Raw genomic sequence first — 16,289 nt, forward strand, 5'->3', positions numbered from 1 at the left:
CACCCTTGCCCCGTGCCCTTTACACACTAAAATCCTCCAGATTCCTTGAATATTTTGAATGGTTATGCATTGTATGCATCCCTTCTAATGTTTGTTTATGAAACACCATTTTTAAATACTTCAAAAACATTTTTACATATTTGTTGGCAAACTCTGTCCATCGTTGTACCTAAAGAAAACTAGGCCTTTCCTGGATGCTGCTTTTGTACCAAATCATGATTACAATCACACCATTATGTAATTTTACCTCATTACAGCCCTAAAGTGCCTAAATGTGTTGCAGGCCTGAGTGGCAGGAATGGATGTGATTTACAAATGAAAGTAAGTTCAAGAGAAAAAACATGGAATATCAGGTGTTCATACTGTCTGCAATGAAATACAAGTCAAAGTAAATTTTAGAAATCACTGCTTTTTTTAATTTGTGTTTTTCATACTGTCCCAACTTTTTCTGGTTTGGGGTCGTACATACAGCTGGCTGATCAGCTTAAAACACAGCTCATTTTGTATAGTTTTCATGTGAAACAAATGCCACCTGCTCGTCCTGGAAACCTGTTTACACACTCGTCTTGTGAACTAGCACATTAAAATGTTAAACTATTTAAATGATGCTGCCGCCTGAAGAGAGAGAACATTAATCTTCATATTTGTTATTATCACTTATTTTAGCTATTGCTTATTACTTACTGTAGCTGAAAAGTATGGGCAGGCTTAAACAAAGCACTGTTTTTTTTTTTTTTTGTGATGGTAATTCAGCTCTTGGTGAACAGTCCCACAGTTTGTCAGAAAATTTCCAAACATTTGTTACAACTCTTCACTTTTACAGTCCACATTAATTGATTATTAAGTTGATTATTAGTCGATTAATTTGATTATTGAATAATGAAATATTAAAATAATATTTTTGCAGCCCTACCTTCTAAGTACATCTGCTACTGCTGCTTGAAGAAATCACTGATGATGTGTCCAGAGTTATTAGCAGATGTACAGTTACTACTACTTATGACACACATTCACATGTGATCATAAACCATGCTATGGTTTACATGAAATAAATCAATAAACGAATGATGATTTTTGTAAACAGGTGGTGAATGAGTACCTTTGCTGGGCATAGGCCTAATTAGGAGGCTCTTTAATCAAGAGTGCTTTATTTCAACAGCATGTCTCTAGATCCTGCTTAAATGCGTGTTACTGAGGATGAGCTCAATCTTGAAAAAAATGTATTCAATATTTTTATTATTATTAAAAAACTTCCCTTGGTTTCATTGTGTTTGTTCCCTACCAGTGTGATCCATTCGCTTTTGAGGAGGTCCAAGGAGAAAAGCTATTAGCTGAGGTCAAGTCAGCGAGTGTTTATGGCATGCAGTGGGACAAGTGGAGCTGCAGGGTTGGCCTTGGCTTTAATCTATTATTTTGTTTTCCAGCTTGCTGTGGCCAAGACTCTCTAATAGATGAATTGTACTGACTAACTCAAGGAAAGGTTTTTCTGGCCTGTTTACCAAAGGGGCTTAGTGTTGTTTCAGATCTACACAGAATCTGATACTCTAACGGTTATCTAATCAAATAATCAGACCATCAGGAAAATCTTATGGTCTGCCTGAACCTGCAGACAAAAAACCTGCCCAGGATAAAAATACACTAGTGTGTATAAGTTTAGGGACCATCCCTCATTAATTAAATTTCCAGTCAAAATAACTATTATATACAAATTATTCATTTTTTTCTGTCAGGACCGTGTGTTCTTCCAGCGTGAGTTCACAAAAAACAAAAAAAAAACTGTAGGGATATTTTTCCACACCTCCAAAATTCAGTCTTAGAAGTTGGTTGCCTTTTCTGCTTCGGTCAGTCCAAGTAATCCCAAACACGTTCAGTGATGTTGAGGTCTGGACAGTCCATTTTTCCTCAGTAACAGCTTCTTGTATCAGACTCATAGTGTTGAGTTGTCTTCTCACAGTGGAAGGATGAACAGAAACACCTGTGGATTTTTTCAGATCTGAAGCAAGAGTGAAGCTTGATTTCCTCCTCTCTCAAAGGTAAAAGCTTATTTTCTTTGTATCTCATAATAATTTATAACTCTAGTTTTGGAAACTCTTGTTTTCACTTATTTCCCTTTGACTTTTCCCTTCCTTATGTATAATCGCCTCACAAATATCTCCCAAAAAATAAACAACTTGTACATGATGGCCTTTTTAATTGGAAATTAAATAAATGAAGGGTGATCTCTGACTTATGCACAGCACTGTGAATGATGAATTATAATCTACAGTAAATATAGAATATTCAAATCAGGATTATAAGTAATCAGACAGCAAATAAAAAACATCCTTTATTTAGTGTATTAACAAACTCATGTTCTATACACTTTATGGATATTAACTCTGTAACTCGTCACAAATAATAAGTTTATAAAAATAAAAGCACATGTAACAGAACATAGAATTAGAACTGACGCATCATGTTTTTCAACAAAATTCATCATCATCTATTCATATTTATACAAATATCTGAAAAATAGTTCTACAAACAAAAACTTCTGCTGCCGACTCAGATACTGGTATATGTAAGTGTTACAGGACTGACAGACAGAGCAGTACAGTTGAGCAGTCTGGGCTCTTCCCCATAGGTGGGCCTGATAAAACTGACGATGTCTGGCTTAACGCACGCTTACTGCCTCTGTTACGCACATAAGCCACGGAGAGTGATGCAATTAAAAAAAGACATGCTAAAAAGAAGTGAAAGCCATTTTCTACATGTTTACATTTGAACTACTCTATTTGTAAGGATCTGTGCTGCTCCTCTGAAAACTAAACGTCAATTGCTACTGAAATACTATAAACCTGTACTGTAAGACTGAAGTTTAAAAATGAAAAAGGCAAGGTGTGGGCCCTTGTTTTGAAAGGGTCCACTACATTACTGAAAGTTCTAACTAATGCCCCAGGGGGGAAAAATGACCCCAGTAGCAGTTCACAATTTCTCCAAAGTGTGATCAGGTCTATGCTATAGTAGAAGCAACAGCTACAATGACAGTGTGAAGAGCCTGATTAGCTACATAATTTGGTGGTTTCGTACTCCATTGAATTGGGCTGCTTGGCACTGAAGGCTTGCAAAGCAGACTGAATTCGGACCACGTCGGTTGCAGAGAGTTTGAGGCGGTGGCGCAGTAAGCAAGAGAAGAGGTCCAGAGGCTGCTGGCCTGGTGGAGAAAGCCTGTTCACCCGGTCTCGGATCTCCAGCAGCTGCAGCAGGGCTGAGTCCTGTGAGCCCTGTGTGTAAGGGTAGTCGAGTTGCAGGATCAAGTCCTGGATGGCCTCTGGATCAAAGTGCATACTGTAACCAAACACCTGCATGCTGTTGATTTTCATGTAACCCAGATTCCGCGAGGAGTCCAAGTACTCCAATGGCTCGAAATAGACAGTGCCATTCCCTTGGGCTGAGGCTGCTTTGACGCGGCTCCTCAAGTATATGTGCACCGTCTCGAAAAATGTCTTCCACTTGTTTCCCAGAGTTAATGTCCAGTTATAACAGTCAAGGGGGATATCTAACTTGGTCCTCTCCCAGTCAGGGTAATTGTTCTGGTCTATGGGCATGATCCAGCTCTCAGAGTGACTACCTCCAAACGGGTTGATGTATACTGACAGCACAGGTTCCAGGGTGCTGTTCTTAGTAAGGCAGATTTGGAGGGAGATACCCAGCAGGATGTGGACATGACTGGACTTAAACTTGTTGCTTTTCAGTGTCAGGAGCATCCTCTTCCTCCACGAGGGATCGAACCAGTTGTTGAGCCTCACATCGTTGCTAATAAACATGGCGTGAATGTTAATTCTTCCGTCTCGCTTCTGGAGGAGGTAACGCATCTCCAGGTCTTGAAGGTCTGTCTCAAAACCAATGTAGTTGTCAGTTGAGTCAGGGATGATGTTCTTACAGGTCCCCTGGCTCAGCATGTAACCTGGATTGCAGCTAGCACACCGCGAGCGGTTCTCATAGGAGCACGAGGCACAAAGGGGCCCATCACCCACCATGCATGGAATGACGCCCTGGCAGGACGGTGGTTCATACTGACAAAAGCAGGCCCGCGTCTCCTCCACATAGGTGCCTATCTGGTTGTTTTCACTGCAGTACATAATGGAGAGGATGTAGTTTAGCCAGTAGCTGTAAGGCCTGTGGGGAGAGAAAAATGCAAAAGTCAGTCTTTATTGTTGTTGTATGTAAGTCTTGCATATCTCACACATCATGTGTAAAAGAATAGGATCTTTGTGTACCAGCAATGTCTTTGGATTTCAGTGAAATAGACAGGATTTGAGTGTAGGGGTATAACAATACAGCATATTGCATTGTATATTATTATCGCGTCATATCCCTGTATCTGTTGTGCACACGGCTGCAATGGCGTGTCCACTCATCACACATCACACTATAGTTTCATAATATTGAATGTGCTAATAAAATTATGAGAATGTTAACATACGGCACATTTTTGCCGTATAATTATGAATTTTGTGAATCGTTATCTCAAAATCAAACTACATAAGAAACACTGCAAAATATCAGCCAGTAAATAACATGTTGCCGAAATGTTTTACAGCATACAAACCATCCTCCTCAGCTGGCAAACGTACCAACTGGAGTAAAACAGCACAATATGGTGATAGTGTTAATAACAGCTAGTCTTATTTATTTTTTATTTTTTTGTTTTTTCTAAAACTGAACTGCAGTCACTTGTAAAAAAGATTGTACATATCGATGTGTAGTTATGGTGCCCTAACAGGAAAGGGGAATGCTTGCAGTTCTTCAGAACACTGAACAGGAAAATCAGAAATGGGCATTGTGCTCACAGTGCACTTAGTGCTGGCTGGTTCTGACTTCTTGTGTTCTGTGGATGTATTGTATGTTTTACCAAATGGAGTAAATGCATTGCAGGGCTTAGGTAATACAAAAATACAATTAACTGTCCAAACTAAATGCCATTTTAAACCCATGCACAAGTAGTTATAACTGAATCACCATGAAGAACACAAACAATAACAAATACATTTTGTATGTGTATATTTTGTGGAGCTGTAATGTAAATAAGCTCAAAACTATTCATTATTTCTGTGAAGCAATGCCTTATAGATAAATAACCCATTACAGCTATCGCACAGCTCTAGCTATGTAAATCAGTTTTCCTTTTCTAGAGCAAAAATCTATTTCCACATTTTCTTGTGCTGTCTATCATGCAGGCCTTGAAGATATCTATTCTATGCCCTGGAACTTCTGCTCACTGAGAGGAAAAACAGTTTCTCTTGGCTTAAAACATAAGCGATGCCAACAGAATGTGTAAATATTCATGGAGCTAGGTTGCCTGAGAGACAGTCAGTGCGCAGGTGGGTGGCAACGGAGGAAATCTCCGCTGCCTGTCAGCATATTTCACTGAGAGCAAGATGGAAATGCGCGCGAGAGTCAAAACACGCTTCCATCCACTTGTGCGGAGTAAAACTGATTTCTTGGGAATTACCATATTCCAAGACTGTGCAGAAATGGAAATGCTTTATGATAAAAGAAAAAAAAAAAATAATAGCTTAAATCAGCCATATTGCTTTTCTGTAACAGTGGCAATGAAATGAAATTTGTCAGGGATCATAATTGTTTATATTTGCTACATTGTGCATCACATTCCTATTGTGTATGAGTAGCATGGTTTTGAGGCAAGGGTTCACTTTAAAAGTGCAGTGCAAGAAGGCAGGCCTGGTATAGGATAATATGTCTTTGACACTGATATTTTTTCAGATTTTTCTGCATCAACTTACAAGAAATAGATTTGAGAATTAAGCATGGAGGAAAAAAAAGATAAAAACAAGAAAGAGTGAACAAGCAGAGGAAAAAAGGAAATGACTAACGATAGCCAAAGGAAATGACTAACGATAGCCAAAGGAAGTGTGAAAATGTAGATGCGAATCAATGTGAATGATGAAATGATAGAGACAGATAGCAGAAAACTAAATCAAGGAAGCAGATGCAATCAAAAGAAATATTCCTTTGCTCTTTCCGGTGAATAGATCTGAGCCTTCTTTGCAACAACTTATATCACATGCTCAAACGAGTAGGACGCTCCATTCACTGGTCCAACTACTGCAGAAAAACCTCCAAGGTTTAACCTGTATGTGGTCAGTGAACCGATCCCTGCTCTTCCTGAAAAAGGTGGACTGGAGTTTTAAGTGGACCCTAGTGTGATCCACATAATGTGTCAAAGCTATATAATGTGATTGGTTCAACATTACTCCCAGTTTCATGTTTTGTAATGGCAGGGAAGGAGATGCAAGTGCTTGCACTGACAGCACTGTGCGAGATGCGTATTATGCCGGCCTGCGTAGGTAAAAATCTGCTCATATGACATTGGCTCCTTTTATTTTCAGGTGTTCCTGCAGGCATCCAGTAAGCCTACCACTAAGTGGTTTGAGTGTTGGTAGCCTACTAAATAATCTTTCTTAATAAGAATCTCTCTCATTTTTACTGTGGTCAGTGCCTATATGCACCTATATTATTTCAAATAAACATACATATATTTTAACATTATATTTATATATATATATTACTTCTTTAGCTGTACACACTCTATTTAAATACTTCACTTCTTGATTGTAACTGTACTTAACTCCCACTGCACAACCCTTATATTACTTACAGATTGTTTGTGTACCATTTTATGTGTAAATAATTTTTCTGTACTTTATTTTATTTGATTTAATTTTTATGTTGCCCCAAGGGAGGTTTCTTGTACATCTGGTCTTTGTTGAATGAAGATTCTGATTCTATTTTGCCAAAACTGTGCACAAAAGGTGATGTACGTGCGCAGTTGATCCGTGGTTCGAATTATAAGCCCTGGTGTGAAAACAAACTTGTGATGATGTCTCCCATAAAGGAGCCTAAAATCACTCCTGAGTATGAGCTTGTACGAAAGTGTGAAAGAGGTTAAAAAATGAGTGCAACGTTAATACTTTAGGTTATTGTAATTCCTTAACAGACACTAGAAATGTGTCATTGGGGGACATGTTACATGACTGAGGTACTGAACAAGCATAACGTTGTAGGTGCTCACTTAACACCTGTCATTATGTTGCTACATGTGGTAAAATTCTAAAAAGCTAATATCACACTTCTTTCCAAAACTGAAAACAAGTATTTCAATAAGCTGCTGACATCATCCTTAACTAGTTCCTCATGCATGTCAACCTCATCTCACTCAAGTGGTTGACTTCTGTACCATCTATACTTGGGGTCCATTTTTGCTGGATAATTAGTTTATATCTATGCTTAGAACCAACTCTTGTAGCCAACTCTTAACTGAAATAATTTCATTAATATATCATGATGTCAAACCCATAGAAAACCAATTTCTTGCCACTTACACTTAGACACTTCCTATACATCAGTCTTTAGATGAGAAGATAAAATCTTCTCATCCAGTTACACTTGAAATGATTAGATAGCCCCTGTGGTTTGAGTGAGACTGGGATTTTAGCCAAGACACCAGCCTTAACATGATTATTCTTCCCACAATGACCTTGGATATGGACATGATATGGACTGAATAGTGTGTTTAAAGACATCACCTAGTTAATTAGTTTAGTGGGTTGGGCTTTCAAACCTCGTAGCACATCATGAGCTTTGAAACTAAGGAAAAACAAGAACAAATGTATGTTTCTGAATAGCAATTTTGCAGGAGAAAACAAACTGGGACTAAAAACACACACATAACCTAAGAAAAACAAAACAAATAATAAAATATTCACCAGTTCAGCTACTTCAAAGCAACCTCTGTATGTTAGGGTTCCTGTTACTACTTGTTTTTTTTTTTATTTTATTTTTTTATAATTCCTTAACATGATTGTCTTCCCGAAACGACTAGATACCAATCAAACAACATCAAAATTCCTGCCAAATATACACATGTATTATCCAACCCCCATCCCAGCATTTTGCCAAGCAGGGCTCATCAGACATACATAGAGAGTGCAAGCATTTGTTTCTTACCTCTCTCTGGGCACAGATATTTTGGGCTGAGTTCGGCATCTTTTACTGAGGGAGAAGAGCTTGCTGACTATCCGCTGTGCTTTGCTGAGGAGCTGTCGGGTGCTAGTTTCCAGCAGTTGAAAGCGCTGGTGAACACCAGGGTCCATTTTCCAAAAGTACTGCACAGCAGATGTGTTCAGAGTGTAGAATGTTGGTAATCTCCTCACAAAATTCTGGAACTCCTCTAGAAACCAGACAAGTGTGGAGAATGAGTGAACTGAATGATACTGCCACAAGTTAGAAAACAGAATCAATCTTGTTTGATAAAATGAGTCAACATTAAAACTGGCGGTGAGTGGGAGCAGGTGAAACCTTATTTTCATTCCTTTGATGAAAATTGAAAGTACTCCTGTGGGATTGAACACTGATAGATAAGGACGGCCAGGTACTTTTGATGAATTGCTGAACACTCCACCATCTCTTGGAAGAAGACGTTGATTTTAAAACAGCACATACAGTGCAGTCACCAACGGCAACAAAAATCACTCCACTTTAATAGGACAATGCACTGTATAAGTAAACTGATATCACATGTCCTATGCAAATAATTTTCCTGTTGGAAGGAAAAATCAATAGCTGTATCTCACTGAATACTTGGATTAATGCTACATAATAACTGAGGGAAAATTATTTTAATATCTATAATTAACACCACGGATCCTCATAAAAAACTGATAATATACCAGTGGCACCTATTTGGCTTTTCTGACAGCATGTACTTGAAAAGATAATAATTTTCACTTTCTGGACACTCAGTAATCTCTAACATATTAAAGCTAAAATAAAGGAATATGATGGATTTTGATTATAGCCATCAAAAAAAGGAAGCCTCAGCAGAGCACAAAAACAAGAAGACTTCTAAATCATCTTTTTTACTGAGTGATTATTGTTTTTCCTAATGGCTTTGCATTCATTAGGCACAAGTTTCCCCAGCCTGCTGTCACTGCAGGGGGTGGAGCTCAAGTGTAGGCTGTGATATGTTCTGAATAAACCTGCCTAGCTCTGGCAACCTGCCCATTTCTGGGACAACGATGCATGCCAAGTCTAAAATGCTGTTTTACCACAATGACAATGACAGTTGTACCCTGGAAGCACTTCCCACCATTTTCTTGTCAGACAACAGCTTGCAACAAGGTGACCATTCCTATCACAAGTCAACCCACTGTGTGACAGGTATATTCACAGATCTGCATGCCATCATTAAATTAGCCTGGTGTTAGTGCATCATCCTGGTATAAAACTGAACTAGTTTTGGATTACCTCTGTTGTTTTATTGGATAAAGTTTATTTTAAACAAGAACAGTCACAGAACGTTGTTTATTTTTGTAGCAATTTTGACAGCATGCAAGTAGGCATGAAATTGTAGCTGACAATTATCACTCAGTTAAATAAGTTATTAATGATAGTAGATAATAAATAATATATATAGGAACAAAACACACACATACACAGCTCAAAAATGACTATCCTAAACTAAAGGCCTGTAAAAATACTTAAGATGTGATCGTTATTCTCACTCCCAGTGTTTTGTATTAAATATGTACAGTAGTAATGGCTACTGTAACAACAAAACTGCTCTACAATGAGATTTTTTTGAATATTGAATAGTGAATATTATTAATTTTTGTATAAATGTGTACACTGTTCTGGGAATGTTTTTTACAATGCACAAACATGAGCTTGTAGTGCTCAAGTATGTAATTATTAGCATTTTATTGCATTTATTTTGCACAACAGTGAATCATACTTTTATAATTTGCTGTTTGCTTGAAGGAGAGGTTAAACTTCTCTTTACACAGGGGAAAAAAAGCCTTTTGCTGACTCATGCTGCCTCATATAGTAAATATATTGATATACTATATATGTATAACTTAGAGCGGTATAGTTCAGTTTATTAGCCAGCTGGTAAACTCTAAGAAACAATGACTTTTTAGCAAACACCTAATATGATCTCTTCATCACATTAGCAATAAATGGCTTGAGTAACATACCTGATTCCTCAAACTCTTGGTTGGCTTGGGTCCAAGACTCTCTAATAAGCCTCAGGCTGTCCTGCATGGCCTCCAGGTTCTTACTTGGGCAGTTGCACTGAGGATAATCCACACTGCACTGACACCAGCAGTCGTTGTTCCTGCACTTAAATTCACCCTCAGAGTGGCAGCCGATGTAGCTGAGAGCTGCCTGGACAAATCGACTTCTCAGGTATCCTGGCAGAATGGCTTGAAGCCCTGAGGGAAGGACATAAGTGCCTTCATTATCGAAAGTAATCAAGCCATGCATTCAACATACAGCTGCTAAAGAGGAAAATGAACTCAACTTAAATAATACTTTAAAATCTATAATGTTCAGGTCTCAGAAAGAAATGTTTTCAGTATTTCCTCAGCAAAATCCTAAAGTATGCTCGCAAAATGCCATCCTTTCTTTTATGCATCAAAAATGGGCAAGATAAGAAGAAGAGTGACAGTTTCATCAAAAAGTCTGGGGTATGATTCAATTATGAATGAGCTACCTTGTAAATGAATCTTGTTTTCGGGACTCTGAACCAGAACTGAACTAACAGAATCGAGGTTGTCATAGTTACTGCATCCTAGAGGGCCTGTCCTTGTTTCGGTCACCTAAAGGGAAGAAAACAGAAGCGTCATTGCAGCGTTCTACAAACACACAGATGATGCTGTAGTGATTAAACATACATCAATCAGTACAGTAGTGGCAACGGACCATCATGGAAAATAATATTAACGGATTTATCCACTATTATCCATACACCAAGCACTTTCCACAAACATTTATAACAAGTCATGGAGAGAAATGACAAGATAAGGTATTTTTTAACAGGTGATTTGCTATTATAGCATGCCACCTGCCATTCTGGATTCTTATTATGATTACCAAGGCTTTATTTAGAATTTTTCAACAATGATTGATCTCACCAGGAGGCTTATGCTGGAGGTTAATGGGGAACAGCTGCGAAGAAACTTTAAAAGTTGCAAAACTTGTTTTTTGTGGGTAAATTATAATGATAAATTAACTCTTTTCTTTCCATTTCTAAAACTACTTGCATTCTTTGCAAATCAGTGTAATAGATAATTAGTAAATGAATAAAGTAATACATTGGAGAACAAATTAATTGCCATTCCAAATCGTTAAATACATTTTTCATGACCGGATTTTCCAAAAGCATGCCATTATGGCAATAAATCAATCAGTAAACATATTTTGATTAAAATTGTCAAATTTATCACTAAAGCAAAATAGTTTAGTATGCAATATTTTACTATGAGCTATAAGCATCTTCTGAGATAACATTATTACCACTCAAAGATGAAAAGAGTAACACTGTCTCATAACAACAACCCAGGTTAAGATCTGAGATATATTAGACGGTAAGTGGTTGAACAATACGAAAAGTTGATTCTCGTAGTCAACGTGTTGGATTCAGGACAAATGGGCAGGCAAGGCCACATAACTGGGTTGGAGCATTCCCAGAACGGCTTGGCTTATGAGGTGCTCCAGGTCACCAGCGGTGAGTACCTCACAGTGGTCCAAAGAGGGCAAACCATGAACTGGTGACAGGGTGTTGGGCACCCAAGGTTCATCGATGCACAAGGACAACAAAGACTATCCTATCTGGTCCGAACTGACAGAAGAGCTACTGTGGCAGAAGTCGCAGAAATGTTAATGATGGTCACAGAAGGAAAGTGCCACAACACACAGTGCATCCCACAGGGCTGTTCAGTCAGAGTGCCAATGCCAACCCCTGTCCACTGTTGAAAACAGCTACATAGGACACACGAGTGTCTGAACTGGACCTTAGAGCAATGATTACAAGGTGTTGCCCAGCCCTCTGAGGTCCCTAGATCTCAATCTGATTGAGCGTCTGTGCTGAAACAAGTCAGATCCACTTCAGCACCACCTCGCACCTTACAGGACTCTGGGTCGACTGGGGCTTTGTGCCAGATAACACAAGGCACCTTCAAAGGTCTTGTAGAGTCCATGCCTTGGTGGGTCAGAGCTGTTTTGGCAGGCCATGGAGGACCAACAATGTATTAGGCAGGTAGCGGTAATGTTTTGGCTCATCAGTGTATAAATATAGATATAAATACAGATAAATTTTATTAAAGTTTGTGCCTAAATACTGTTAATGCTGTTGTATGCAGTTTATTAAAAAAAAAATCTCCATTTATTTCTCCAATAAAATCTTACATCCAACAAGCCTCTTCACAGTGTATCTTGATTGAACATAAAGGTAGACAGCTATTCTGACAGTAGTAGTCTGACAGTAAACCATCTTCATATGCTACTACTGAAAACTATTAGTTTGCCAGACCTTATGTGTTATTGTCACTGTTACAGAGTGAAGTAAACACTATCCTGATGGTGAGGCCTTGCTGACAAAATCAGATCAACACTAGGTCTTTGTACACCATTTCAGAACAGCACTCTGAGGGAACAATCATAGCTCAATCATCCTTGACAAAAGCTTGATTTAAAGCTACTGTATGTCAAGGCTATACTGACACATAAGAAGACAAAGTGGCTGCCTGCAGGCAAATATATCTCCTTTCCTGTCACTTACAAATTATTCTCTGTACTATAGAGGGATCTTTTAATATTTTTCCCAGCGGGCAAATAAAAGTAACCATGTTGCTATCAGAGATTAAATGTGAATCCTATTTTTGCAAAGGCAAAAAGGGCAGCTTTCTTTAGTCAAAAGTTGCCATTTTTTGACATCCACTTTAAGGTCAAGAAGTTAACACCTAATGGATAAGAGAGTCCAGAAAATGCACCTTTAAAGTACATGAACGACTGACAAAACAAAACAGGAAACCTTACTAATGTGTTACAGCAGATACCCATTATTGAGAAACGCTTTATTTAATTTCCACTGAATGAGTGGAAATAACCTTCATGTGAGGAGAAGTAGGGAATCATGAGAAAAAATTCAAGTTCAGCAAGCCTGGTGCTGGTATTTCCATTCCTTTTATTGATGCATCCACGCAATTAATTAAATTCCAAGGAGCCTCTACAGGGATCAGCAGATTAATTTTTAACAGAGACAGATGTCCAACTTAAAGGGAAAATTGACCAAATGCAAATATAAAGATGAGTTTTCTATGCATAGCAATGAGCACATCTGCATAGACCCAGTGCAGTGGAGCACAGCCAGACCTACAGAGGCCTTCAGCTTTGGGGAACACAGAAAGAAATCAAACCATTTAACTTTGCTTAGCAGAATTCTGCATAACCAGACTATTAACCATGGGTCAATCTGAGGAGAGATGAGGAGGGAAGGCATCATGCTTGTTGGTAAAGAAAGACCAACTTGCACCCCCTTTGTTAATTTTTGCATCTTCTTTTTAAAAATACACTGACCAGCCACTTCATTGAGTACACCACCTTGTATCTAGGGATGGGAATTGATAAGATTTTATTGATACCAATGCCATTATTGATTCTGCTTATCGGTTCAATTCTATATCAATTCCCTTATTGATTCCTTATCAGTTTTCTGTGTGTAAACAAAAGTATGCCTACACAAGCTCTCAGCGTCAGTGCAGCTGTTTTATTATCTCTAAGTCTGTACACAGTGTAGAATGTCTGCCTAATAACCTTTGAACATGTTAAAATAAACTGCAAGGCAATATAACTTAGAAAACAAATATTAAACTGACTGATAAAACAAACACCTCTTCTTTAGAAAAACAGTCATGTGTACCTCACAACACTTGAATAAATTACAGTCCCCCTTCCAAAAGGGAATAAGCTTGAACCAAATTTAAAACTGGCACATAAATTCAGCAGTTCAAACAAACATAAAAAACCTGCTAAGCCTGCCTGCGTGGCACTAATGTTATTATAACATAGGATGTTTACCCTCTGTAATGGACTTGCTACTCGGTTGGGAAGCAGTGGCACTCCTGCGTTTTTGTTATTTATTCGGCATCTTTTTTATCGGCAAGCAAGTTTACCAAACATGCAAATTTTAATGCCATTTGATTTCCAACAAGCTTGTCTTGTATTGATATGTCAAACTGCACATAAGAATATATGGATGAAAACTTAGCTATTGACTTTCTCCTTCATATTATTAACAACAAGGGGAGAAACCAATACAAACTACAGTATAGCATGATATGGCGGACAAGCCAACTAAGACAACTAACTGAGATTTCTTGATTGCTTGATCCGACTTGCTGGACAAGTTATGAACAGTTAACATTATAGGTTGGTTTAGTGGTAGTCATAGCTTATTGTATGAAATTCAATGACATCACTTTTGAAATCATTCTTATAATCTCTACAAATTCTTCATTAGACTGGGCTGTACATCATCTTTTAGCTAGTTAGCTTGCTCACCGACTTTCACATATCCAAAGCCAAAATATGCTGAAAATGTGCTAAGCTTGATTTATAAAAGTGTTACTAACCTATTCATTATCTTTGGTTATATTTGAGAGCTTTGTCATTTTCAGAAAACAAATTCTACTTCCTGCTTTGGTTGGGACTGATGTCCTGGTCAGTGGAAACAACACTGCAAGCACTACCAGTCACCCTTACATGCTGTTTTTGATCCGACAATCATCAAAAATGATTATGTGAAAGAGATAATCTAGTGTTAATTTTAGTATATTTTAATAACCCCATGATCAGCAGTGATTAATCTGTGCTGATTACATTTGAATGTCCGACAGCTGGCTTTTATTAGATCAGTAATTAGTCTGAAGGTTGATTCCTTGGAAACATCATGTTTATACAATATGCTAAAAAACATAAATTGACTACTGTGTTATGTAGCATTCAGTGATTTTGAAAGTCGCAGTGCTAAAAGTTCCTTCAGTTTTTTTAGTAGGCAAGCTCTTAATGTAAGAGAGCTCAGTAAGAAAAGTATATTTCTCATGACCACATCTGTTCACAAATCAAGACAAAATATGCACAAATTGACATATCACAAATTAAGAAAACATTAAAATATTGAAAAAAAAAGCATAAGGGATGAAAAGGGCTGCATAATAAGATATAAGTACCAAAGCAAGTAGCAAGGAGATGGCACAATGCCACTAGAATTAGCTTGAGTTAAATACAATCTGTGTTGTATTGATGACAACCATTATTTCTAACATTCAGTACTGGGAAATGTCATTATGTCTTATAAATGATGTTTAGTTTTAAAGGGATGGGTAATGAACAATGTGGGGGTGCAAAATTATCTTAAGATGTAAATTAGGATGGGAAAAACTAAAATAATTCCTTTGAATGTTTACCAAGTAATTATGCAATTCAGAAATGATCACAAAAGCATTTGTTCAAAGAAACGGTTCCTAAATGGGCCTAAATTTATGCATAATAACATGAATCAGGCTTATAGTTTGCTAGGGCGAATATGATATGCATTAATATGGAAAGCATATTAAAAAGAGTAAGTGTTTACGCATTCCTGCCATGGCTGGGATAAAGTCTGAATAAAGTCTTTGTGCATATCTTTGCACACATGGACAGACAGAAGCTCTGCTCTGGTGGAAGCTGGTTAACAAAGCATTTTGTAGCAGATAGCTGGTGAATCTTTGCATGTCATAAGCTTGGTTCATCCCACATCATGAATTAATTAAGCATTACTGCATGAAGATCACAGATGTGGCTCTGTGTCATGAGGGTTTGTGGTGGTTTACAGCACTCAAAGTTAATGAGTCAAAATTGAATAAAATCATTCAGATATATGAGCAGTTTGTACTGTACTCATACTGCACACTCATGATGTGCCTATGACAGGCTGTATCTTTATGGAGAAGGCTTGAGGTTATGCTTCCTTAGGCAGAGGCTGTTTGGAAGATACACGTCCATCTCTACCCTTACACAGACTGTTGTAGTGTTCTCCTCTGTGTGCTGGAAATGATGGTCAGTATGAGAAAAGCATCTCAATTTTGAGATTAGAAGCATCTCAGGGGCCCAGACTGCACTGCCTGTGAGTTCTGAAAACCAATTTTATGCCAGGTTCTCTGTGTGTAGAGAGACGTATCTCACAGCCAGTAAGCAAAACTGGTATTCTAGTACATATTTCAACTTAAATAAAAAGGGCAAAGGGGGTATTTTATGGGCTTTTAAAACTGGTTATAACGTAGAATCTTCTTTGTTAACATTTAACAGAGAAGCACTCCCATAAAGTTCAGGCCAGGCCTTCTGTCAACCCAATGGTTTGGCTATGGCCCTTTAAACTCATTTAAATCTGCCACCAGAGGAGTTAC

General features: G+C 38.0%; 1 protein-coding gene across 1 annotated transcript in view; it reads right to left on the reverse strand.

Moving 5' to 3' along the window:
* Nucleotides 1–2,313: 2,313 nt before the first annotated feature.
* The window catches only part of brinp3a.1 (bone morphogenetic protein/retinoic acid inducible neural-specific 3a, tandem duplicate 1), a 36,458-nt gene continuing 22,482 nt past the window's right edge, over nucleotides 2,314–16,289 (reverse strand). Inside the window, exons 5-8 of the mRNA XM_036570686.1 lie at nucleotides 10,559–10,664; nucleotides 10,041–10,277; nucleotides 8,011–8,233; nucleotides 2,314–4,158 (exon numbers count right to left, since the gene is read on the reverse strand). Coding sequence (XP_036426579.1) covers nucleotides 3,042–4,158; nucleotides 8,011–8,233; nucleotides 10,041–10,277; nucleotides 10,559–10,664 — 1,683 coding nt within the window. The 3' untranslated portion in view covers nucleotides 2,314–3,041. The remainder of the gene's footprint in view (nucleotides 4,159–8,010; nucleotides 8,234–10,040; nucleotides 10,278–10,558; nucleotides 10,665–16,289) is intronic.

The sequence above is a fragment of the Colossoma macropomum genome, unplaced genomic scaffold (genome assembly GCF_904425465.1).
Source record: "Colossoma macropomum unplaced genomic scaffold, Colossoma_macropomum, whole genome shotgun sequence".
Lineage (NCBI taxonomy): Eukaryota > Metazoa > Chordata > Actinopteri > Characiformes > Serrasalmidae > Colossoma > Colossoma macropomum.